This window comes from Anser cygnoides, chromosome 17 (assembly GCF_040182565.1).
Source record: "Anser cygnoides isolate HZ-2024a breed goose chromosome 17, Taihu_goose_T2T_genome, whole genome shotgun sequence".
NCBI lineage: Eukaryota > Metazoa > Chordata > Aves > Anseriformes > Anatidae > Anser > Anser cygnoides.
Window position 1 is genome coordinate 10004702 of NC_089889.1, and position 25893 is coordinate 10030594.

The following is a 25893-nucleotide window of genomic DNA, read 5'->3' on the forward strand; positions in this document are numbered from 1 at the left end:
GAATCAAAAATAAGTAAGAAGTGTTTGAGCAAGCAGCCTGGCAGTTTTGAGCTAAGTCCTGATGAGTACTGGGACCTAGCTACCTCCATCCCTGGCAGAAATGGACACACAACTGAAAAATAAAGACTTTAATGTAAAGACTTTTTGGAAACAACAGTGAAAGAGGGTGGGGGGCTTAGAAAGATGGAAGAGGCTGAGCTGCATTCCACTACGGCAGTTTTTTCTTTAGGGACCAGGTTGTGCTTACACTGATGAGAAGTACTACTTGGTCAGGAGCCCACACAGATGTCTCACAGCAGTGAGAGCAGAGATCAGTCTTTGTACAGAGGACAGAATTGACTTGGCACACAGCAAGTCAGTAACAGCAAGACAATGAGTAACTGGTTTAACACCCCGCTTAATACTTATCCCCCACCAGGTAACAGGAGCCATGGCATAAATTCCAGCCCTTGTCCCTAGGACACCTCCATAAGCGGTCATCAGTTCTCGTGGGCAGAGCTCTGCAGAGCCGCTTGGTATGAGAGGAAGATGGGTTACCCACACAGACAGTGAAACAGGACACGGCAGAATGGCGGCAACGAGTATTATTCCAGTGGGATCTGGGGCACAGCGTAAGCCCAGCTGGGAGAGAGGAATCTGGCCACATAGAGGCGTCCTCTGTGTTACTGGGGGGGCTGCTGGTTCAGGTCCTGGTCTCGAGGCTGGTTTTCCAGACGATCCTCAGGGAGGGGGTTATAGTTGGGATCCTCTTCAGGTGTGTCAAATACCATCTTCCTGGCAAGGGACGTGCCCATCCCACCAAGCAGGCAGGTTAGGAAAGGGAGCTGAGGACAAACAGAACCCCCAGCCCCCCGAGGAACATCCCAGCCCCCTGACACAGCCCCTGGCCTGCTGCACAAGCACCAGCTTCTCAGCAAAACATGCAACAGTACCTCAACCTCAAGGACAGCTGTGATCCCCAGCATGCAGCAGAACATGTTCTGCTTTCTTAAACCACAGGAGTGCTTTAGAAACTTTACGAAAAAAATAAAGCAGAACTGCCTGCATCCAGCATTTCCACAAGCAGTAAGAAGGCTCCAGTTCAGCTAGCAACACTTTCCAGTACCAGCAGCTGCTTTAAGCGCCCTGTGTACATGTGTAGCATGCAGAGTGCCAGGGCTTGCTGCAGCAAAGGCAAAAGCTGTTGAGCTGGGCTGCTACCGGCATGCATTTGGGTCCTATGGCTTAGCACAAGGCAGCAGCAGGAAGAGTAACAGCCAAAACAAGGTTACTCCACAATGCAACAAACAAGTTTGCTATGGAAGCAATGCAGCAAACCCAAGAAAACAAAACAAAGAACGGCTTTACTTACAGAAAGCTGGGAGTTAAAAGCAACTTCTTTCCTCCAGGCTGGTTGGGGAAGACATCTTCCAAGAAATAATAGATGTGACCCACTGCGATCCCTGGGGAGAGATGCCACCCAGGTCAGGCCCAGCCGCACCTCCCTGCCCTGTGGAACTGGAGCTGCTGGGAGCTTACATGAGACAGAGCTCCAGGAACCCCTCGGCTGGGTACCCACACCCCAGCTCCCTCCAGATCCACCTGCGCTGCAGCACCAGCAGCCTGGCTGTTTGCCGTGATGGTGCTTTACATGGGTGCAGAGGCAGGTGGGGCAGAACCAGACCCAGACCCAGAGTCAGGCCGAGCTTCCTGCACCCAGTTTCTGTCCTGGGTAGGACACAACAAGACACAGGTCACAGAGCTCAGCCGGCTCACTTGAAAAAGCCCACATCTCAAGTAAGATGAAACCAAGAGCAGAACTGGCAGCACTGTGGAGTGCCCTTGTCCCCAGCTCCCACCCACTCTGACTTACCCAGCAAGTCAATGATGATGGAATTGCCCAGGAGCAGAGAGAAGCCCATCAGGACCCAGGGCAAGAAGGGGGCCTGGAAGTTAAGGAGCCCGAAGAAGTTCATGCGAATATAGGGGTTCCTGCGACTCCACACGTACACCAGCATGATGGTGAAAGCCTGGCCCAGGAAAAACAGGCTGGCAAAGAGACCAAATAGCTAGGAACTACCGAGTCAAGGAAAAACCTACCCTCCAGGCGCAGGATGCACGTGACTAGGAAAGCCACAGCTAAGCCAGCAGGTCAGTGTGCAGGACATTGCCCAAACCTTTCCGAGGCTGGCTGAGATGTACCAATCCCCCCCTCACACCCCACTTCCCTCCCTGCACCCCAGAACAAGACACTCAGCAGTGGCATGTCCACATTGCTCACTCCTTAAACTGCTTACTAGGGCCATCAGAGGCCAGGGAGCTCAGTGACTCTACAAAGTGACCATACAAAGTGACCATCATGAGTGGCCTTCAGGGACAGGCCTTCACTCTGTTACAGCACTTGTGAGCTGGCTCTGAATACAAGCCACAAGTGGGTGGGATCCCATCCAGCACCACCCTTCTGTGGAAGAATTTTAGGAGAAATGGCTCTTGCCATTCACAGCCCTCTTATCTTGGACACAAGGGGGTAATCAGAGCCAGAAAATCCCCATTGTAGTTGGATTCCAAATCCAGCTAAGGCCAAGCATGTGGCTGCTGCAGGCAGCTGGACACTGAGCAGGCAACAGCCAAGGATGGCAAGCAGCCCTGAGAGCTCACACAGCTCCACACAGAGCTCTGGGGGGGGAGCAGGACTTCAAGACATCTGCGTAAGACAGCAGCAAGACATTCAGAAGAGGTTGTATGCTTGGGAGGGAGATGTTTTCCTCTATCCAGACTATTTTGTCTTACAATTAAGAAACTTCTTATAACTGGGACATGTGATGGCCTCTCCAGCCAGTGACCGGTTGCCAGGACAGACGGCTGGGCTTATGATGATCAGCATGCTGAAGGCAGATGGCACGTGAGCACCCTGCTCTCTGCACTTGCAGCTCCACATTCTCCATTGCAGCCATGGGTCAGTTTTCTACACCCACCTCACACCCATCATAGCGTATAACACTATTCACAGTCTCTCAGAAGAGTCCAAAGGGCCTCAGCCAGCTCAAAAGGATACTGTCATGAGAAACCCTCCGAAGAGGAACATGAAGACAAAGTCAGCTGTCCTTCCACGGAAGGAGCCTTCTTCTAGCATGCGGCAGTACCTGTACCTGAGGGCAGGAGAGAAGGGAGGGGTTGCAGTATAGGAAATTAACAGCTGGCCACCCCGTGTCCCCAGCATGACTTAGGGAATCAGCCAGCTGCAAGCTCTCGTCACAGGAAGCCACCAGCCAGGTGTCCGAGCCCCGGAACACAACACAGCAAACTCCACCTCGCGCCGCTGACCACAGGGGAAGAAAACAGCAGCTGCTGTGCTGCTGCCAGCCCACTGCAGCTGGCCAGGGCTCAGCCCCAGGACCGGGTGCTGCTCCCCAGCACGAGCTGCAGCCAGCCACGGGCTTCTTCTGCCTTCTGGCTGGGGTGGCTGCAGGCACAGCCATGGCAGCCTGGGGAATGGCTTCAGCTCAGACCCAGGGAGCTGAGGGAAGTCCCCATCCCCAGCGGGCTGCTGAGCCAGATCAGCCCGCACAGGAAGAGGGTGGGGGGATTACACCTAGGCCAGGAGAACAGGGAGCTTCACTGCGACCAAAGGATACAGAAATATCATGTTGAAAAAGAAACTGAATCCCAGGGGCCCGAAAAAGAGGAAGTTGGTGACCAGCCTCCAGACCTGGAACAGAAGAGAGAGGGGGAAGAGGAGGAGGGGGGCAGGCCGGGGGGGGGCTGTGTGGGCCCGGCAGCCGGCACCCAGCCCCATGGGCACCCCCGGGGCCTCCCCGCAGCCTCCGAGGCCGAGCGGGGCAGGGAGGCCGCGACACCCCCCGGAGCCCCCCAAGGGCCTCACCTGGAGCTTCCTGAAGATGAGGTCGGGGTTGAAGTACAGCTGGAAGGGGGTGAGGAGCTCCAGCTGCTGCGGGGACACACACACACAGTCACACAGAGCTGGCACCGCCGCCCCGGGCCGCACCCGCCGCCGCCACCACCCCCCGCCCGCCGCCACCACCCCCCTCACCACGGCGGCGGTGGTGAGCACGCAGGCCGTGGTGTAGGCCCTGGTCACGGCCGGCACCCCCAGGTACTCCTGCGCCAGCCCCGCGTAGGCCATGGCCGCACGGCCCGCACCCGGCCCCGCCGCGGGGCCTTTAACGCCCCCCCCCCCGTCACCGTGCGCACGCCCCCGCCTCGGCCAATCGCGGCGCGGCAGGAGGAGCGGGACGGCCAATGGGAGGGCGCCTCGTGCCGGCTGGGTCCGATGGAGAGGGGATGGGGTGGGAGGGGAGCGGGAGGCCGGAGGAGGGAGGGGATGGGGGATCACGTGCGGCCGGGGGGGCGGCCAATCAGCGGGGGGATGGGGGGCGTGGCGGGGGCGTGGCGGGGGCGTGGCGGGGGCGTGGCGGGGGCGTGGCGGGGGCGTGGCGGGGGCGTGGCGGGGGCGTGGCGGGGGCGTGGCGGGGGCGTGGCCTCGGAGCGCGCGCTGCACGTGGTGGCGCGCCTGGCGCCGCCGGGGACCGGGGGGAACGGGGCCGGGGCGGGCCGCGCAGCGCAGGGTGCCTGCAAGGAGCCGCCAGCGCGGTGTCAGCAGGGGAGGGAGCCCTCGGTGAACAAAACCCAGCAGGACGGGGGTACCACGAGGTTAAAGCAGCACAGAGTCACAGAATCGTCCCGACCGGCAGAGCCCCCCAAGCTCACCTGGTGCCACCACCCCCTACCACCGCTGTCACCGCTGACCCACGTCCCCAAGCACCGCGTCCAGCCTCCCCCTGAACGCCCCCGGGGATGGTGATGCCACCACCTCCCCGGGCAGCCCGTCCCAACGCCTGCCTGCTCTTTACATGGGGGAGGGGGAGCCGAGGAGCCAGGTGGCACACGAGGCAGGGGCAGGTCGCTGAGCACCCCGGTGCTGCGGTGCCCAGAAGAGCGCTGCAGGTCCGAGCTGCGCTGGGGGTGCTGCGAACGGAGCCCAGGGGGAGTGTGGGCTTGAACTGCAGCCGGGGGGATGCGCTGGGCTGTGCTGGTACAGCCTTTTGGTGGGAGCTCCAGCAGGCGAGAAGGGCCAAGCTTATGGGGACGGAGAGCTGCTGATCAGGGCCAGGAGCTCTCAAAGCGCTGCCTGGATTTGTGTGGCTATTTCAGCCCACACGTCCCACGGCCGCCGCTTTACGCCCTGGTGGTGCACAGCCCCAGCAGATGGGGCAACTGCAACCGAGTGCACGAACTGAGAGTGAACAAACGGATGATGAATGAAATGAATGATCAAGGGTCTGCTCCTCTGGATGGGGGATTAGAGATTTCCTATCTGCTCTCACTGCAAGCAGGCAGGGGGACAGGCAGAAGCGGAGTCCAAGCCCTGTGATTCCTGCCCCTACCTTGCTCGAGCCAAGGCTGGAGACAAACATTTGGAGCCTCAGCTGGAAGGTCGGCATCCTGGAGCTCAGCCTCACTGGCTCCACGGAGATGAGAACCCAAATGACCGACCCCACTTGCTCCACGTGGAGGACTGTGTGCAAATCAGACATTACGTGAGATGTAAAAGAAATGTCATCAGTTTATCATTTTCCTTCTTTTCCTTTGTTTAACAGCCAAAACTAGAGAGCTCTACACCAGGGTTTCGCTTAAGGCCTTCTTTTCTATGAGCCAAGAGGGGAGAGTGGGAAGGTGATGAAACGCATCAGGAAGCTCCCATCCCGCACAGGAGGAGGCCAAACAACCCCGTGACACCTCCGGTTCCCAGGCTGCTTTCTGCCCGTGATCTCACTCCCTTCGGAGCCCAGCCAAGCTGACTCCATGCATTACGGCACCCGGGGCAGCTTCAGTCGTTATTACAATCCTTGTCACATTTTATGGGCTCTGGGAATTACGTCCTCCCGCCACCTCGCATCAGCCCAGCCGCATGGCTGGGCTCTCATTATGCCCCTCTGTACTGATGCTGACATGGCTCCTTCTGTAAAACCCCGGAATCCAATTAAACCCCCCCAAAAGCCAAACCAATCTATTTGTCTCAGCTGCAAGGCAGTACAAGGGACTGCCAGAACAAAAATGCTGCCCAGGAGCTGCTTTGCCACCCTGTCTCCTGTCATCCTTCCCCTGGCCTGGGCCCCAAAGCTGATGCGAACACAGCACTGGCAGCAGGGACCTGCCTGGGGAGCTGGTCGCCACAACCCCACAGTCTGTGTTCAAGTCAGGCATGGGAAGAACTGAAACGCAACGGCACCAGAGGCAACTCCTCCATGCAGTGTTTACCAGCTGTGCCTGTGCGGGTTTAGTGACAGTAACCCGTTGCACTGTGAGCTTTTGCGGTCTACAGACCAGCTCGCAAGAAAATGTTCCTGGGCAGGAAGAGCTGGTGTGTGCTGCACGCCCATCGCCGGGCGTTCAGGAGGAGAGAGTGGGTCTTGTGCACTGTTTGCTGTGGATTCGTTTGGCCTTTGATTTAAACATATGTTTATATTTCCTGAGGGGAATGGTTTTGTGAATACGCAGTGACAGACCACTACTGTTACCTCTCGTTTTGTTTTCTCCAATTCTGGGGTGATTTTAAGGAATCACAGACTCGCAGAATGGTTTGGGATGGATGGGACCTTAGAGATCATCTGCTCCAAGCCCCCTGCCCTGGGCAGGGACACCTCCCACCGCACCAGGTTGCTCAAAGCCCCATCCAGCCTGGCCGTGGGCACTGCCAGGGATGGGGCAGAAGCATTCGAACACGCAAGTATTTGCCTGGGGTGGCAGGTGAGCTTTGTCCCGCGACAGAAACTCAACAGCTTCCCGTCTCAGTTTCTGCAAAGCAAACCAGCAAAGAGTTAGCAAACAAAGAAGAAAGCTCAAACTCTCCCCATGAGTTAAGCAGCTCACAAACCTCAAGGAGGCACATGAGCAAAGATAAATGGGCTGTCGTACAGTTCATCTCCTTTGTTTGTAGTAAATTATTGTGTGTAATTCATGTTTCCTGTCCATAAATGCCAGAGGAACTTGAAGACATGGAATCCTTTCTAATTTAGTAAAGACAAAAACAATTCCTCTAAAGCCCATCTGGAACTTGTTTTTATCATAATTGTTTTGGGCTCAGTAACGAGTTCAAGATCTAACTGCCCTCCCTAATTGTTTCAAGAATAAACAGATGCTCTGTTTAAAGGCAGCAGCTCCCCTTTTGCCCAGGCAGCAGTCTGCGGGGTTGTGGATGAGAGGAGCCGTGTGCCGCGTCAGCACAGCCCTAACGAGCACTCGGCGCCCTCCAGCAGGAGCCTCAGGTCCGTCAGAGGCTGGTGGGGCCCGAAACCAGCCCCCAGCCACGATCTCAGTGAGTGTCCCGCTGGTGACATGTGCCTTCTGCTCTTTCATGCCATCAGCTCATCCCCAGGCCACCCAGCCCTGAGTCCCTTGGCCTCCCTAAGGCTCCATCCCCAGCAGTAGAGCCCCAGTTCTTTGCTTCCCCTGAGCACCACAACAAGCCCCCTGCCTGTGTGAGGCTGTGCACAAGGTCTCACCCACCCTAGTGGTCCCCAGGAGCTGCCGTGCCTCAGGTCACTGCCAGCCCGGGTGTAGGAGCGGTCACCACATCAGTGGAGCTGCCTTGCATGAGGAGCACACTCAGAAAGGCACAACGGCCAGAGGAATCCTCCTGGGGAGCTTGTTTCTGCTCGCAGACTGTCCTTGGTGGCATGGCTGACAAGTGCCAAGAGCCCCAGATCCACCACAAAGCAGTCACGAAGTGTCTCTCCTCCAGTTTTGGAAACTCAGCTCCATGAACCCGCGGTGCATAGATAAGCCGTGTAATCATAACCACCCGAGGCACTTGGACTATTTACTTTTCCGTGTTTAATGGCCATATATAAATTCCTTCACTGGAGGATTTCCTATCACACATCAGCTAACTCTCTAGTTTGATGGCTGAAGTCAGGGGAAGATGAATCATACAGAATTGGATGTTGTTTTTTTATTATTTGCTTGTTTATTAGAAAGAAACTAAAAATAGCATTTATTGCTCAGTCCTCCAAGGACATGTGGGTTGCACAGGGTTTGTGGTAAATCAGAGTTTGTGTTGTTTTTATTTCTTATGGCTTTTTAGTTCAAAAACACAGCTTTGCTTCTGGCATATCACGAGAAAGAAGATGTAGCCTCAATCTCCTTGAGCAGAGCCTTGTCACACATCCAAATACAGCACCTCTTCCAAACAGCTTCTGATCACGAACATCAAAAAAGAAAAGCTCTGTCTTTTAGCATAGTTGTTGGTTCTTTGTTTTGTTTTGTTTTCCCCAGTGCTTAATCACTCTTGTTACATTCTTCTGCCTTGTGATCTGCTCTCTGCACCCCAGGTCACCTCCCACAGCTGTCGGTGGGGAATATCATTCAAGGGCATTCATTTTGTAACGCTCATTTCATAACCGCTGTGGCCAGATCACCACGAGAACGACAAACAATGCTCGTTTCCTACAAAAGAAGGTCTGTGCTCAGCTGCACAACAGCAGCACGTACAAGCGAGCACGCTGTCAGCTGGTGAAGACCCCTGCAAGGCATCAGAAGCAGCGGTGGCGCTTCGGTTCTCAGGGAGGCAGGACGATGTACGTGTCCCAGCCCAGGTGTCTCTCAATAAGCTGGGAACAGCTCTAAGAAAAGGCTCTGTCTGAGGGGGGTGTTAAATAAGATGTCAGGATGAGTCTGACGCTGTGACACGCCTGCACACATTTCCCTCGCCTCTGACAGGCACATCCAGCACCACTTACTGCCATGTGGCAGAGGTAAGCACTCGTCCCTTGCACACGGAGGTTTTGTTCAGCCGGTTTGCTCTCCCCAGCCTTCAGGTCACCCAGTTTCAACAAAGCCCCTGTATCAGAATATGGTACAAAGGATGAAGGAAAGGGAATAGTTCAGCTACAGCTTGACCTACAGCTCAAAATGGACCAAGAAAAGGGCACTTCAATTATTAGTAGTCTTTTGGGCTTTCTCGGTTTTCCCAGAGAACCTCCATTGCTTATCAGGAGGATGAAAATGTCAACTGCACAGGAGACCGAGCCATTCTTCTGACATCCCAAATCCCAGCTGGCAAGTGAAAGCAGCGAGCTGTCCTGGCCGCGTCAGCCCTCGTGTCCTCACAGGACTCAGCTCCCATGCGTCTCCTCGGGGCTGGAGAGCATCCCAGTGGCTGTGTGGTAGCAGAGGCTCTGTCAGCATTGGGTCCCTGCCCTGAGAAGCCTCGGCGATGCAGCCCATTTCCTGAAGTTGTCACACAGTGTCTTGACCTTACACAGATTGCAGTTTTTTTTCTAAGGAACATTACGGAACTGCTGGAAATGGAATAACGGTGTCACAGCGGGGCATTTGCTTCCTACGCAGAAAATCCCTTTTAACAGCTAAGTTTTATAAGCATTGCTTTCACCATAAAACCAGCAGAGCTGCTGGCTGTTGCCCCGAGAAAACAGCTTGTTTGTGGATGATGTTACCTGTCTGCTCCTGCGTTCTGAGTGACACCTGCAAGAGTCAGGACAAGCAGACGGAGGTATTTCGTATTTCACTGTGACAGCCCTTACAGGAAAGAGAAAATGCCTTGCAGAAACAGCCCAGCTACAGCCTGGGAGACGGCCAACACCCAGCCAGGGAACAGCTCCGACTGTCCTGTGAGTGCAGTGTTTGTAGGGGGAATTCATCCCATGGAGCCAAGCCCCGCAGATGGAAACGGGGCCCCTTTCCTCCTCTTGCAGTCGGTCCAGAGGATCCTGGGTGAAACCAGTGAAGTCCAGGAGCCTTTCCGCGCGCGGCAGATCAAAGAGCACGTGTTGATAGGCTTTCCTATTGGCAGGGTTACTACTCGCTGCTGCAGCCAGGTAATTACAGGCACAGAGACTGCCGTCACATTCTCCAAATAGCTGGTCTCCCGTGCTCATGGCATCAGATTTCCCCTAATTATGACAGGTTTGAGTTCAATGAGAAAGTATTTGAGGGAAGAGGGTGGTAGGTCCCCGCGGTAGCACTGGAGACCTGCTGGCCCCCTGCGAAGTCAGGAGCTTGAGTGACTGCAGGAGGTGCCTCTGCCAGCACCTGGAGAGGAATGTGTTTTGGAGAGAGCGGCTCTGCACAGCTCAGGTGCAGAGGTGAAATAAGCAGGGGTTTGAAGAAAGCCCTTTGGGATGCCCAGCAGAAGCTGCAAACACATACCTCTAGGATTTCTTTTGGACTGTGACCAATACGGCCTTTATCTTCTGTTAAATAGAAGAATGTGCACGTATCTGCCTTGGAAAAACAAGACAAAGCGCTGTTCTAAACAGGCAGCCCTTGACCAGGCCATTGCAGAAAGACGTATTTTTATTTGAATGCAGCAGGAATGAGAAGGATGCATCAACTTCATGGTGTAAGGGCCCAAGGGTATGGATGGAGACCACACTGCCTGGGTGAGCTGCATTCCTTTGCCTCCTATCCAACTAGAGACATGCTTTGACATGTTGGCTTCCATCTAGGGAGCTAGAAATGGAGCGATCCCCACCTGCCTCAAAGGCTCCCAGGACACCTCTCAGTGTCCACAACAACCAGGGATGTGCCACCTGCAAGCCACAGGCTGGAACTCCTGTATGCCATCACCCAAGGGGACAAAGACACACACGAGGTGATTCCTGCTTATAAGATGCTCGGAAAAAGGAGGAAGCTCATGGCTAATACAGACTATGTGTTTTTCTTCCTGGAAAAGATGTACCCAACCCTGGTCTCATTCTGAATGGACAGCAGAAAGAAACGAGCTCCTTCCTTTATGAATGAATGCGTTACCGTTATCGACACGTGCTGCCTTTACCACGGGGCAGTGGCTGCTGACCTTTACAGTTACATATCCTGTTTCCTCAGTGAACAAGTTATCATTTGGGAACCTGTTAGCTGCTGTGTCACCTCTGACACAAACCACAAACCTGTGTAAGTTGCTGTGTCACCTCTGACACAAACCACAGGCAGCCAGCTGCTGGCACTTGGATTGAGCCTGAAGTAGGAAACCTTGGGCTTCTCCTGCCGCTTAGTGGCTGAAGCTGATGCAGCACCCAGTGCTAACATCTCCCCGGAGGGAACCAGCCCTGCTGTGGAACAGGTTTGTGCTTCTGTTCAGTGTAGTAAAACCTGGCTAGGGACAAAGAAGTGCTTAAAGTAAGTTATACTTATTCTGCATACTTTGAAATCTGTCAGGCCCCACATGAATTGCACTCTGCACGATGAAAGGATGTTAAAACACATAATTACACCTAACATATAGATATAGAAATTATGATATATAGATATAGATATAGATATAGATATAGATATTACGTGAAGCAGCCCTTCTGCTATCAGTGCTGGCAACGCAGTATGCCTCTGCCTGCACTGGGCCCTGTCTGTAGGACCGATCAGGATACACCATTTCTCACTGCCTGGGAGGTGTCTTACAGAAAGAAGCGAGCATTGCTGTTACTGCGGCCCTCACACGGCACAGGGAGCCATTTCTGGAGCAATAACCAGCACCACATCGGCCAGAGCCATTACCGGGGCCTATCAGCTACCCCGGCCTGCTGAAATGATGGGTAGTTAACAAGGGAAGAGTGTAAAACTCCCACCCTAGTGAAAGATAAGCCAATAGACAAAGATGAAAGGTCACAGAAAACGCCACAATAGCCATGCAATGAAGCCTTTTCTACTCGTTAGAATTTAGCTGGAGCCTCTCAGAGGTAAAAGGAGTGCCTCCACTGCATACAGCTCTTTAATTTTTAACCAAGGTTTTCAAACAGAGCTGAGTTTCAATTCTGTGCTCCCGGGGTGTGACATAAATCCACTGTACGAAGACTCCTCCACCACGCCTCCATGAACAGCTCTGTTCATGTAAAGCATGTTATATGTGAAGCATGTTACATGGCCATACTCACGTAAAGCTCTGTTGATTCCATGATTGATATCTCGCAGAGCACAGAAACACCCATACTCTGTGGTACAAGCAGCCCCAGTTGCCCTCACAAGTGGCACAGAGATGCTTAAACTACGGCAGAACCGCACTGTGTGAGAGGCTGTGACAGCTCAAAAGGAACTGAGAACGTTTTGATCCGATACTCAGGAGTCATTCGCCCCCCAGCAGCCTCCTCTCCCATACACACCTCACCCCTGCGTTACAGGACGCAGGCAGGAACACAGCGAAGGGCCTAACAGGGCCTAACAGGGGATTTCAAAGGCCTGGGGCTGGTTCCTGCCACTGTCAGGACCAAGGGAAATGATCTGGTTTGTCCTACAGATGCTAGATTGAGTTCCGGGACAAGTGTGGTCATAAAAATAGCTCAGGCTTACTTCTTCGATCACATATAATTGGACAAACACTACTGGGCAGCCATGTCAGATGCTTTGAGAGGGAATTCATGCTGTAAACCGTGCTGGCCTTCAACAGGAATTTAGGCAGCTCTGGATCTTGCAGAAACATTTCCCCGAACTACCCTGTATTTTCAACAAAATTAATTGAGCTGTCTTGCTAATGAACATGCAGCCCCGTTTAGAGAATGTAAATCAGCTGGCAAGACACCTGCCAAGTCAAGTGTGTTATCCTAATGTAATGGGTGACTCAATACGCATTCCTATGCTGGAGATTTAAATAATCCCTTAGAGCACTGCTGAGAGCACCAGAGGCTTTGGCAGACAGAGGAAAACCTACCAAAGAGGATGAACAAGCTGCAGAGACTGGTAAAAGCCATCTATTTTACTATTATTGTTGACAGATTTTTCTTTTTCCCCCAGTTTTTATATGGCTGTGCAAGTACTAACAGGTTACTGTAGAATTATTTGTCCAGCTCATCACAGTCCTTGGGATAAAGCTGACAGACTCATGGCTCTCCTGGCAGCTGCCTGCCAGGACAATAGTGCAGAAGGCAGGTTTTAAGGAAGGTTTGGGAAGGTAAACCTGTAATACAGCTCAGCTCTGAGCTCAGAAGTGCTTGGTGGCTCCTCAAGGAGCAGCAAACCATCTTCCCTTAGCTGATAGCCGTGAAAGAAGGCTGTGATATGGGACCTGATAGGTGATGCACTCTACAACAAAAACAGGGAAATTAGCAGGAGTGTTTTATCCGTAAACACTGTGATTAAAAAAGAAGAAATGTGCTGTTGGGGGGAGAGGAAATCTCTCTTACTTGGAGAACTGGAATAACTGGGAAAAGCAGAAGCAGAATCAGGTGCACAATCCTTAGCTCTGGTTTCAGTAATGAGACAGGGAAGTGGCGTGGCTAAGGGAAGTGCGAGCAAGTGAAACGTACCCACTTCTAACTGGGACAAGAGAGAGCTCAGCCTCTTCTTGCTGCAGGGCTGGAACAGTCTGGCTTCTCCTCTGTCGGGGAGAACATTCTGTCTCAGGCTGCTATGGAAGTTATTTACATGGAAAGGCTTTGAGGAAAGGAAAAATCTACAATTATTTGAATTTGCAATTTAAAAAAACTATTGGGACACTAGGCAAAATCCTCTCTTTGGTAGACGGCTCTCTGAAAGGAAAACGAGCAGGCAGAGCAGAGAGGGCTTCCCTGAACCAGCTTATCTAAGTTCTTCCCAGGGCCCGTGGAGTCATATTCATGTAGCAAAACAAAATCTCGCCTGAGGTGACCCGCGCTGGTGGCAAACAGCCAAGCCTGAGCATGGGCTCCTCATGTCACCCTGCAGAGCTGTCCCACTGGGAGGGGTTTGCAAGCAGGGGGCTGGCAGAGGCCGTCCTGGCAGGAGGTGTGTGGCTAAGGGCCAGGTGTCCCCAGCAGGCTCAGAGTGGTCTTGAGACATGGGATATCTCATATACAGGTGGGCGCAGGCACGAAAGAGGTGTGAACTGACAAGGACTGGTGGTGGGGCGGCAGTGAGGATGGAGGTGTTTAGTGTGGAGGCACGATGCTGCTGACACTCGGCTGTGCTCCTCTACAGAGGCAGTCGGTCCATCTGGGGGCAGTCAGGCACACAGAAGTGTCCAGGCAACGGTGGCAAGAATGACACGAGACTTACAAATGCAACAGAGGAGGAGAGATCAACAAAAATGTTTAGAAAGTTTCTATACAGTGTCCCTGTCTCAGTTAGCCCCAGTGTTGTTGTGATGTGGAACACCCAGCTGTGCTATAATTTCGGGGCATCCTGCTACGAGGGGGGGGAAATGAAAGTCTTTTGCTCACAAGCCTGCCAGTGAGCTCTCAGTTCCCATGCTGTGCCAGCTGCGACAGCTTGTCTACACCCTGCAAAAGGCAAGAGACTTCCCCAACGCCCTGATCCTGTGATGCTCCATGAAGCAGCTCCGTTAAAGGGCAGTATAAGCAATGGGCAACACCAATGGTGGCCTCAAGGAGACACAACACATGACACAGGACCACATCTGCCACATATTTCACCCACATCATAACACTGAAAGTGTAGAAAATATTCTTGCTGAATACTCAACTGTAGCCTGCTAAACACAAAAACCTGTAGGAACAAACTGTGTGATGAGAAAGTTTGGCAGAAAGACATTGCCTGCTCTGTACAAAATGTGAAGCAGCATAGAAAAGGCACTCTATTTTAAACTAAAACAAAAGGACAAAGGATGTATAATTGCAACAAAAAGGTACAAGAAATAGCATGCCAATGAACCAGAAGTGCATCGGGTATAAATAGCCATAAGAAAATCTCTTATACTCCAGGGAAACTCCATCCAGGCTTAGGTAGAAATGATTCAGAAGTTGTTATGCTTTGGCAATGCTTCTTGAATAATTCATCATGTGAGTACAGGTTTTTGTAACAAATTGAATTAACTGAAGGAGTAACACCAGCCTGTACCAGTATTTACTGTTGTTACACTGACTTTTTGTAAGCATATATGTTAAATATTATATGAAAGATACTCTTGGCCCCAAAGCAGTCCCAGATTCTTTGGATTATTAATCCAATGGATTATTAATATCATTTTGCTGTACAGAGAGCCATAGATTTTAAAAATCTATTTTTTTCTTTCTGTCTTTGGTACCTCCCATTACACAACATCATTTGTAGCCTGCTCTAATCTTCACTACACGCTACTCAAAGCGTGACCAGGCTAAATGTCGGCTGAGCCATTTTGTTCTGTGCAAGAAAGCCATCTATTTTCTGTCCATCTTCTTCAGCTTCAGAGCAGGATCCTGATCCTGACAGTATGTGCTGCTGGGATTGGAGGCACTTTCCAATACGGTTACAACATCTCCATCATCAATGCTCCAACTTCAGTAAGTATTGCTAGTCCTGCTGGTCCCTGAGGCTCTTCCTGAGACTTTGCTGTCCTAAGCCATCCTCGTGCAGGATTTAGCGTCAGAAGAATTTATTCAAAAGCCTCATTTCATTTGTTTTAGCAAATCTAATTCTAAAATTTTCCATCCTGCATCCCATGAAATTGAATTTTGCCCTTAAACTCAAAATCAGACCCATTAAAATGTTTTTAAATTACCCAAGACAGCTACACAGAGATATAAACCAAGTACAACTTTTGAACAGCTACAGTTTTACACCCTCAGCCCGCTGTTAAAAACACATCTAAGAACTGGAGGCCATTTTCAGCCAGAGGTTTAGAGGCACGAGCACAGTATAAGCAGATATATGAATAAGGAAGCCCTTACACTTCCCAGCGTCCTCTCTCTCTGTGTTGTGGTGACACAGCACTGTCCTTCCCTCGCAGTACATCCAGGTGTTCATGAACAAAACCTGGCAGGAGCGCACGGGCGTTCCCCTGGAGGACAACATGATCCTGTTGCTCTGGTCTTTCACCGTCTCTGCGTACCCTCTGGGAGGACTCGCCGGGGCTGTTGTTGCTGGTCCCATGGCCATCATGTTGGGAAGGTAAGAGGGTGATGGATTTTATCTTATGCTTTGCAACTTCCGTTTGTCGAAGAGGAATTACGAGCCCCGTGGCACTTTTTTTTTCCTTTGTGCTTGTGTACCTGAAAAACATTTGCCTCTCCTCTCCTGTCTTTCAAACCCAGCTCTGTCCCCAGTTCTCTAGAGAAAAACACCCTTGGTGTTACCAACGTAAACCAGTAGGAAGTTGGATTTTACCTCCTTTCCTCCTCACCCCAAGAATTTCCCTCTACGCGCTATCCCTTTGGTGTGCTCCTCTTACGTGCTGACACAGGCACCTCTGTGCTTTGGGGTGGGATCGGAGGACTGTCTCCCACAGCCACTTTTTCCATGGTTGTGAAGATCTGGAAAGGACATGCCTTTCTTATCCAATGAAAAGTTTCACCTTGTATTACTTAGCAATGAAATCATTCCATTCGTGAATAAGAGAAAGATTCCTGACAGTAGGTAGGGCAGCCCGCTGGGACTGGAGAGAATTGCTGGCTGATACGGGTCAAGAGAACTTCCTTTTTTTTCTGGTTTTGGACAGAAATTTCACCTGTGACACTTGAAAATATTCTGACAGAAGTTTCCTAAGAATACTATCACATGAAAAGTGCCTGTTTCAACAAATTGGCTTTTTCAGATGGAAAAACTGAAATATTCTTCCCCATTCAAATGGGGAGTGCAAGAGCAGTGAGCCTGGGTGAGGACCCCAGGGTGCCTTCCATGTGTCTAAAGCCAGCTCTGCAGGGACACCCCATGGTCGTGCTGGTAGTTGGCGATGGCCCTAATTGTGTGAGCCCTGTGGATTTTCTGTTAATGCAGATTCCTGTTTTGCTAACAACACCCCGAAGTGCTGACCTGTGCATGGGCACCCCAGGAGGGCTGCGGGTGAGCAGGATGTGCTGTGGTGGAGCTGAGCACTCCACCGAGCTTGCAGGCAGGGCAGGTTGGATCTGCCACGTGAAAGGTTTGATCCCAGAACCAAACCTGGCACCCATCTGAGCTCACAACTGTGTCTCTTCTCTCTGAAGGAAGATGTCCCTGCTGGTTAACAACGTCTTTGTGATCATAGCCGCCGTCTTGTCGGGATTCAGCCAAATGGCCAAATCCTTTGAAATGATAATGCTCAGCAGATTCTTTACTGGCGTGAATGCAGGTATGGCAACGTGAGAAATGCAATGGAACAAACATGATAACAAGTATCAATTAGAAATGGAAGATACTCAAATAGGAATGACCCAAGGCATTAAAATAATTCAACTTCTAGTATCTCATGCAGTCTGCATGCTGGGAGGGAAGCCCTGGCAGAAACTGAGTAAAAATCAGTCCCTCTCTGCTTGTAAGAAGGTTATCGGTCATGTACCACGTTACATTTTTTATAGAAGCTCTTCCCAGGGAATAATGATTGACACAAGTGACTTAAAATATGACCTTACCCCCAGAATGGGGGACTAGAATGGAACATCGTTTATAACCTCAGATTTGGTGCTGAGAAGACCATAGGACTGAGGCCCAGCCACATTTCGGTTTCATCTTACTACTTATGAGTATGCAAATGTATGTTTAGCAGCTTATGGAATGAGTAAGAGGGAAATTAAAGGTTTGGGTAAATAATAAGCACTGGTAGATCAGTATCACATGGCCTCCAGCAGAAGGGTCCAGCTGGCAACCTGGAGAGGTGGCTGACTGCACTTGTCCTCGTCTCCTCTGTCTCCAAGCTGAGGCCAGCATTTGTCTGCCTTGCCCAGGTGTAAGCATGAACATTCAGCCCATGTATCTGGCAGAAAGTGCCCCAAAGAAGCTCCGAGGAGCTGTGGCCTTGACCTCCGCATCTTTTACAGCCCTGGGGTTGGTGCTGGGGCAGGTTGTTGGACTCAGGTAATGTAGAGCTAGAAGCCCAGTTCATACTTCTCTTTCTTCTCTTTCTTCTTTTTCTTTTCCCCTTTTTGCTTTACTCCCCCTCTCTTTTCTTTTTTTTTTTCAGTGCTCACACACCGCAGAGGATGCTGGGCTCTTGCGATGTTGTAAAATTTCCTGAGCAATTATGTTTTATTTTATTTTTCTCCAGAGAGCTCTTAGGAGGGGAGGAGAGCTGGCCGTTCCTTTTAGCTAGCAATGCAGTGCCTGCCCTGATCCAGCTCATGGCTCTGCCTTGGTTTCCTGAAAGTCCCAGATACCTCTTGATTGACCGTGGAGATAGAGAATCCTGCATCTCTGGTGAGTTTAGGGTGACTGTCAGCCCCCCGCTGAGCACCCGAGATCTGCTGACTGGGCAGATGCACAGTAAGAAGGCTGGTTGCATACTTGTAACATACTGCCCAGCGGGTTCAGTCCAAGGCAAATTGAAATGTAGGTTTCCTTCCAACACAAATGTCCTGTTGGTGACTCTACCAGTCTCCTCAGATGCACATAAAAACTTTAAGCCCAATACCATAGCTATGTCACTAGTCTCACGATACACCTCAGTATTTGGATAACAAACCAGAAGACCATGTTGGTCTACACAAGATATGTGGTGCTGTCAATGTTTGTGACTGCATTAGCTGCTGCATCCTTAAACACTGCCCAGGCGGTGGTTGGTTATGTATTTGTATGAATATCTAAAGTAATTCTGAACACAGATTAATGTACACTTCTTTGCATCCCGCTTTTGTACACGGACTTAGGCTGCGACCTCTTGAGATTGGTGTCATGACTTTTACATGTGAACAGTATCAAGTTCCTTTTATGAGCACTTCTTCCAAGCTGAAGAACATTCTATAATCTCAAATATGTTTGATCTATTAAGATAGTTGAAAGGCATCTTCCTACAAAATATTTTTTTGATACAAAGGTAAGGTTAAAAGGTGGAACTTGAGTTCACAGCGGGGTATATGTTTTGTAACTGTGAAGTGAAATAAATACTGCCTGGGGAGCTCATGACAAAATCTGCAGCAAATTCATATTAAAGGATTTGCTTAGATTTGTAGCATACAAATCCCCATATACAAAGCAGCTGGAATTAGTTTCCAGGAAACATGTACCAAGAAGATTTTAATTGCCTGCATTTCCCAGGGAAGTCACTTGAGATATGAGCTTGAGGCATGGCTGCTGAAATGGCACTGTTTGGAAATACTCTCTTGTCAAACAACAGGGATTTGCAGTCCCTTTCCCCCAGCCCTTCACGGGGCTGCATGGCAACTTGCCACATCTGTGAAGGCAGCACCATGATCACAGCTCTGTTCTACAGCTTCCTGCAGCCATGACTTACTGCTCAACCCTTCAGCCTGCAGAGGCAGGTGATCTGAAGGTGAAGTCCAGGGGATGAGACTTGATTCCCTTGTCCCTGCAGCCCTGCAGAAGCTCAGAGGCAACAGCGACCTGGGAGCAGAGCTGGAAGAGATGCTGGCTGAACAGGCCGCCGCTAAAGGTCAGAGGGCGAAGAAGCCTTGGGAGCTGTTCCAAAACCCAGCTGTGAGGTGGCAGCTGATGAGCATCATCGTGCTGAGCAGCGCCATGCAGCTCTGCGGGAATGATTCGGTGAGCAGCCCGGCAGCTGCAGCGCTAGCGTGAGCCATGGGTACGAGCTGTTGGGCTTAACGTTCCTTCTGCAGGACAAGAAGGAATAGTGCTCTGCTCTGCCTGTGGAGATCTTCCTGCTGAAGAAGCCATGAACAGAGTAGTGAGAAGTTGAATTGGAGTATAAAAAAAAGGTGGCATAAAAAGGTAGCTGGGTACAGACGCTAGGTCTGTGTTACAATGCCCATTCAGTATGCAGGAAAAACCCCTTTGGCATCCAGCCCTGGATGAAATGAGGAAAGTTAAATGAAAAAGCCAATAAACCATGGAAAACAAGATAAAATCTATGTACAACAGCAGCCTTCTGAGAGCTGAGGAAACAGCCTTCCACTGCTGATGAGAGCCTTTTTTTCCTGTAAGTGCTTCCTCTTGCATCTACTACATGGGCAGTCATGGAGAAGACTTCTTGTTCTAGGGAGCACTCTGGATTTAGCAGTCTGACTTCCAATTGCTCTGCACTATTAAGGTCATATGGGTGTTTGCTTTTACAGACCACTTGCTTTGAAAGGCTTTCTCATCAACATCAGGGTTCAAATCTCAGATGCTTGATTCCCAAAGTACACCTCTGCACTATGGCGAGCTTCAGAGGGATGCTGTCGAAATAGCCTGTGTGACACAGCACCTTTGTGGTGCTCTGCATGGTCCTTCAGGCAAAAACAATGGGATGCATCTTCAGACACCTTCCCTTACTGCTCTCTCCTCTGTTCTCTTCCCAGATGTATTTTTATGCAGCTTACGTGTTCCAGGAGGCTGGGATTCCTCAGGATAAAATCCCATATGTTGTCATCGGCACGGGGAGCTGTGAACTGATCACATCCGTTACTTGTGTGAGACTCTTAATGCGCTGCTGACATGCAGGCCGTGCTGATGGGGAGGAGCCCGTTAATTACAAGCTTCAGATTTACATTGCCTCGCATCCCAGGGAAGCACTTCACAACACAGCAGTCAGGCAGTTCTCAGCTTTTGTGTCCAGAGGGGTTAATGGGGCAGTGTTTTGTAAGACACCGCATCATCTGAAAAATGTCTGGAAGACTCTAAATGGAAGCTGTGCTTTTGATCTGTGCTCATTGGCATTTTCGTGTATCCTCAGCCTTTGTGGTTGAACATCTATGATTACAACCAGAGTGACTATTTATTCAGACAACTGCAGATGCAACCTCAGAGGCTGACGAGGAGAACAGCAGCAGAGGAGTCCATAGCAAAGTGCCTCTTTGCCTTCTGGCTGCTCCACTCAGTTTTCTTTCCGGCAGCAGAGGCCAGTGTTCCTGCCACAAGCTGTGGCTAGCAGTCTGTGCCCTGCAATCTGTCCTCAGTTTATCTGAGGGACACTGAAGCCTTCAGACCCTGGCGTTTGTGATAATAAATTACCACACTGACCCATGCACCTCAGCCGTTCCAGGGACACACTGGGCCAGCCATCCTGGATTTTTATCATTCTCTCTAAAATATACATCAAGAACAAGAAGCAAACTTAACACGATAGAGAAATAAATCTTCTAGCCGCTTAGCTTCCCACTTCTTGGCACCAAATATCCTTAAAGCTTTAGATTAAATATATATATATATCTTTTGCTGCACGTCACTACAGATGGTGGCAGGGTTTAGGTGCAGCTGGGACATTCTTGTCTCCCCTGAACACCCGTCTTGCCTGGCTCCTGCCAGCAGACCCTTTCCTCTGAAAGACCTTTCTCTTTCTGCTGAGAAGTGGACAACATCCTTGAAGCAGCTGTAGAGTGAGACAGGCACAGAGAATTGAAATGGGACAGAAGGGGGCAGGCGGGAATCTGTAAATAGATGTTAAATGTGTTGCTTTATTTCACTGTGTTACGCTGTGCAGAACTTGATTATAGACTATGCTGGTCGGAGGCCACTGCTGCTGGGGGGCTATATCTTCATGGCAGGATGGGCCGTTGTCTTCATGGTCGCCCTAAGCCAGCAGGTGACAAACTTCACTTCATTATTTAAGGGAAATGGAGCTGGGCTGTGCCTTTTATGTGATTGGGGTGTTTAGTGGTGGCAAATAACAGTAAGTGTCCTTACTGGTTTTCCATTGTTCCCTGCGGCTGGAGACTCGGATCAGCTGGATGCCCTATCTCAGCATGGCCTGCATTTTCGCCTACATCCTGAGCTTTGGAATTGGACCAGGTCAGTTCCCTGAGTGTTTGCACTGAAACTTTTGGGTACTGCGGACTTCTAGCGATGTGTGCAAGCAGCAGATGCCTGGAAGTACAATTTCCATGTCTGTTAGCCTACTAACACTTATTTTCTTGGCAGAACCCATTACTTTCTGTGCCTGGGGGCAGGGTACAGGGGTTATGTGTGTGTGTTTGCTCAGTATGAGTAGATGTGAGGCTCTGTTTGCTGACATGAATTTGAAGGAAGGGCAGGTAAGAACCAAGCTGCCAGTGTCACATGCCACACGGCTTGGAAGTAATTTCTTGTCCCAGTCCCTACAGTGTCATAGGGTTGAATTAATTATAAGCTGTTCTCACAGTCAGATCCTGGTGACAATAACGTGGATTACAAAACCTTTCCCAGCAGTTCATTCTAACATGAGAAAGTCTGAATAATTAGCCAGCCCTTAATATTTAACCCAAAACTTCCCCGCTGCAGTTTATCTCTATTACCACTTGTTCTGGCACTGTTGACTAGTGAGAATAATTTACTGAATAATAATCTACTACTCTTCTCATAAACTTCATGTTGTTTTTGCTTGCTAGTATGTGTTCTCCTGTTTTTGGTCAACAGTATTACGTACAGTGTTTTTAACTTTCCTGCCATTTCTTTTTCCAGCTGGTGTAACAGGAGTTCTGCCCACCGAGGTTTTTGACCAGATGTCCCGGCCAGCTGCTTACATGATCTGTGGCTCCCTGCTCTGGTTCAACCTCTTTCTGGTCGGAACAGCCTTCCCATTCATTGTGGTGGGTTCCCACAGCGGTGCCATCCCCTGTGGCCCTTTAGTGTTCTGTACGAGGCAGAGGCTCTCTGCTGACCACGAGACAAGACGGGGCCTGGAATATCACAAGCTGCAGACATGCAGCAAGCCAGCACTGCCATGAAAATTACCTTTATCAGGGAAGCGATCAGAACTCCTTTAAACTAAACTTCCCTTGTGTTCCATAAGGTGATTTGTGATGTGAGGCTGGAAATGCATTAATTTGGGGCACAGATGGTCTATATCCTGCTCTGTCCTCAGCTGGGAATGGCTGGGACTAGAGGCGTGATTTAACTCCCCCTCCAGGCCCTGGCACCATTCCCTAAGGTGGTTCCTGATGCAAAAGGGAGCAGAAATCCTCCATATGCAATCCTGTCTCGTTTCCTACTGTGGGTCCCCATTCTGTACGCTTATGTAGAGACAGAAAGACAGAAAAAGACATTTTGAGATACTCTTTCTGCTGTGTCAAATCTCCCAAACTGTGGTGGGAAGCTCTTGCACCTAGGCAACACAGAAAATGCTCCCTGGCTGAAGTTAGTCCATGTAGGAAAGGACTTTAGTGACCTGTTCATCATCACACAGAGTGTCTCTAACACTGTCTTGTTCTTTTCCTCCTTCTCAGAAAACTCTAGCGCATTTCTGCTACGTCCCGTTCCTTGTGGTATGCGTCTGCACTGCTCTCTACATCGGGCTCTTCCTCCCTGAGACAAAGGGGAAGTCCTTCCTGGAAATCTCGGAGGAGTTCAGGAAACGGAACTTCAAAGCTCAGAGCCACGCAGCTTTGTATAAAGGCCCTGAGGAGATCAAATCCACCGTGTTGTAGCAGAGGGAATGAGAATGGCACCTGGGCAAATTCAGCAGTGGCTATGTTCTCTTGCAGGGACACGGAGAGAGGAGGAGGGTTAGGGATAACATATTACTTTTAGGTTCACCTTGAAAAGATTTTAGGGCAATGCAGAAAATGCAGCCGTTAGGCCCACATTTCTTATTTACTTTGTTTGTTAAACTCCTCCTAAGCCACCATTTGCTTTCCCTTCCTGCCTGAAACACTAACACGGACTTGTCCTTTGTCAGCCCTGGGGACATTCTCAGTGACTGGTTTCCTGACAAATCATCTGGAAGTTTCTTGTTAAAAACAGGTCACGGGTGACACGATGGTTCCACTTAAATACTTTCAAACAGGTAAATCAGAGAAATGCCTGACAGCAGCATAATACAGATAGGCAAGGGATCTGATCACTTCTCTCTAGGACGTCAGTAGATGTTACAAACTGTAGTGAGCCGCCTCTCCACCTGCTGAATGCTCTAACACTTGATAAACTATTGTCTTGCTACACAGCTTAAAAAATTGTCCTGCTCCTCACTTCCGTGAGTTGAAATGTGAAGTATTTGCTTCCAACCAACACTGAGACTCAGGCCACACTGCCAGGTACCTAAATACTGAATTAGGATACTGTGTTTAGGTATTGAAATCTGAAATTTGGCCCCAAAGGCTGAGTTTAAGATTGGCCTTGATTAAAAGGAATAAAAGAAAAAAAAAAAAAAAGAAAAAAAAAAAGGAATGAAAAATAGATTCCCTCCTTTCCCAAGTTCACAGGTGTTCTTGGATAAACCCATACACCCACTGAAGGGTCCACAGTTAGCAGCCGAAGCATATCAGCCTGCCACACACCACCAGATCTTTGCTTATACAGAACTTTGTGCTTATGGAAATAAGTTATGTTGCTGCTTATGGAAAGCAGATTTATAATGTACATCAACTAATAAATCTCCCCAAATGTTTAAAAATGTGTTCTAGCTTTTTAGTAGTAAATAACACATCTATATTTTAGAATCCATATTAAATAGGGACAGACTGCTGCCTTATTCTCGTATCATCAATTACCACCATGCAATGCTTCAGCAAATTTCTTCTAAGTATCTTCTGTATTTCTTCTCCACCCAAACAGTAACTTACACCTCAGAAGCCTTTTTTTGCTTCTAAATCTGGGTTCTCAAACACAAAAATTAATATGATTAAGTTCTGTTTTCAGACACCAGATGAAATCCTCAGTACCTTGCCCAGTGCTCCTGTTGTTTCTGTTATTAAGTGATTTCAAATCGCCCCCTACTTGTTGAGCAATAGTGAGAGTTAATTATTTTCAGCTATAAAAACATGTGACAGGTGGATTAGGAAGAAAGCTTCTAGTTCTTGCTAAGTAGCTTATTATACAACTGACTTTTGGGCATTGTTTGCAGACAATTTATTCTGGGCTGGTTTTCTTCATGGCTTGTTTCTTCCCTCCAGTCCTCTGCTGTGAAGCACAGCTAATTCTCTGGTCCCATGTGCACACTGTGAGCACAGACACTGCTGATGCACCCTGTGGGGCTCCCACTCCATTTTGCACCCGCGTTCTGCTGAGGCTAGCGTGTGGTGAGGAGCTCCTATGGCAGCTGCTGCTTCTGGAAGTGGAGAAGATTCCCCGCAGTATGTTCTTGCTTGTCTCCACAGAGCATATTGGAAAAGAGATGGATGTGATACTGATCCTCTGTAGGTAGCCTGGTAGAGAACAGGGCAAAGCTTTTCATTTAATGTGGTTTTCCCAGGCATCAGGTTGACTGGTGATGGTTTTCTGCTGATGGTTGCAGCAAAGAAGAATGCATACATTGGCAAAATAAGTAGTTGAAGTTTCTTTCTGTATATTTGTAACTAAGTTAATAGAAGTACAGCATTTTTAAATGGCATGAATGTAAACATAACATTTCCAGAGCGTATTACGGTCATGCTGGACACAAGTGGAGAGGCAGATATATTTCTCAGACGAGGAGTCTGTGCAAGAGCTATCTTTCACTGTCTACAGTTTACAACATAGGAAAAATATATCTAAATTTTTGTTCACTTGTGTTTGGTGCTAGAAGTCATTCACACACACACATGGGCAACAGCATGTCTCTCTGCTTTAGGGTGACACTGAGAGTTGGGAACAAACAGGATTTTGAGACAAGACAACCAAGAGCAAGACACCTGCAAGCTAGGAAATGCAGAGATACTTTTCATTTGTGCAGTCTGGAGAGAGCAGGGAGGGGCAGGTGGAAAGAGTAAAACGGTCAAAGCAAAAAGTGCTGGTAGCATCACAATGGTACCAAAATACTCTGACATTCCTTTGGTGAGGATCAGAGAGAGGACAGGAGACAGGAGGGAAGGCAAGGCAGTAGAGAAGATGCAGGGTGGAAGCTGGGGATAGACTGAAGAGACTGCCTGGGTGAGGGAGAGCCCGGCACAAACTGCCAGGAAGTGCAGGTCAGAGGAGAACTGGGCGAAACTGAGAAGTCCTCCGACATCCAGAGGTCCTCAGCTCAGCCACCTTTGTGGCTAATCCCCAAGTCAGCATTTTTCTGCTTTCCCCAGATCCCTGGAAGGATGGGCACCTTCTGCAGCTGGCCATATGCCACATGCCTGGTGCGGAATGACAGGCATTTAATACTTCCAGAGTTAGGGACCCCATCCTGCGAGTACACGTCAGAAAACACTAATTCCAACTCCTGGCATTTTTTCTGACTATGGCCTGAAATCAGGTGTCCTCAGACTGATTAAGCAAAGACAATCAGTG

At 49.8% G+C, this 25893-nt stretch overlaps 2 protein-coding genes across 4 annotated transcripts; one reads left to right on the forward strand and one right to left on the reverse strand.

The window, feature by feature from the left end:
- Positions 1 to 113: 113 nt before the first annotated feature.
- On the reverse strand, positions 114 to 4242 carry DERL3 (derlin 3). 2 transcript variants are annotated; one of them, XM_066978715.1, is made up of 7 exons: positions 4031 to 4242; positions 3863 to 3925; positions 3615 to 3688; positions 3035 to 3128; positions 1853 to 2048; positions 1352 to 1442; positions 114 to 774 (listed from the first exon to the last, which is right to left on the reverse strand). In XM_066978715.1, exons 1-7 carry the CDS (start codon positions 4121 to 4123, stop codon positions 663 to 665), a joined length of 723 nt encoding a protein of 240 aa, XP_066834816.1. In that variant the 5' UTR covers positions 4124 to 4242; the 3' UTR covers positions 114 to 662. The 2 variants fall into 2 exon arrangements, with proteins under 2 accessions (XP_066834816.1, XP_066834815.1); XM_066978714.1 differs by having other exon boundaries at positions 3863 to 3928; positions 4031 to 4223.
- A 7632-nt stretch (positions 4243 to 11874) lies between these two features.
- SLC2A11 (solute carrier family 2 member 11) lies at positions 11875 to 24100 on the forward strand. 2 transcript variants are annotated; one of them, XM_013173588.3, is made up of 12 exons: positions 11875 to 12684; positions 15102 to 15200; positions 15647 to 15807; positions 16842 to 16966; positions 17559 to 17688; positions 17879 to 18027; positions 19142 to 19329; positions 20085 to 20195; positions 21206 to 21307; positions 21438 to 21513; positions 22162 to 22289; positions 22926 to 24100. In XM_013173588.3, exons 1-12 carry the CDS (start codon positions 12664 to 12666, stop codon positions 23124 to 23126), a joined length of 1491 nt encoding a protein of 496 aa, XP_013029042.2. In that variant the 5' UTR covers positions 11875 to 12663; the 3' UTR covers positions 23127 to 24100. The 2 variants fall into 2 exon arrangements, with proteins under 2 accessions (XP_013029042.2, XP_066834763.1); XM_066978662.1 differs by lacking the exons at positions 16842 to 16966; positions 17559 to 17688.
- Positions 24101 to 25893: the final 1793 nt, after the last annotated feature.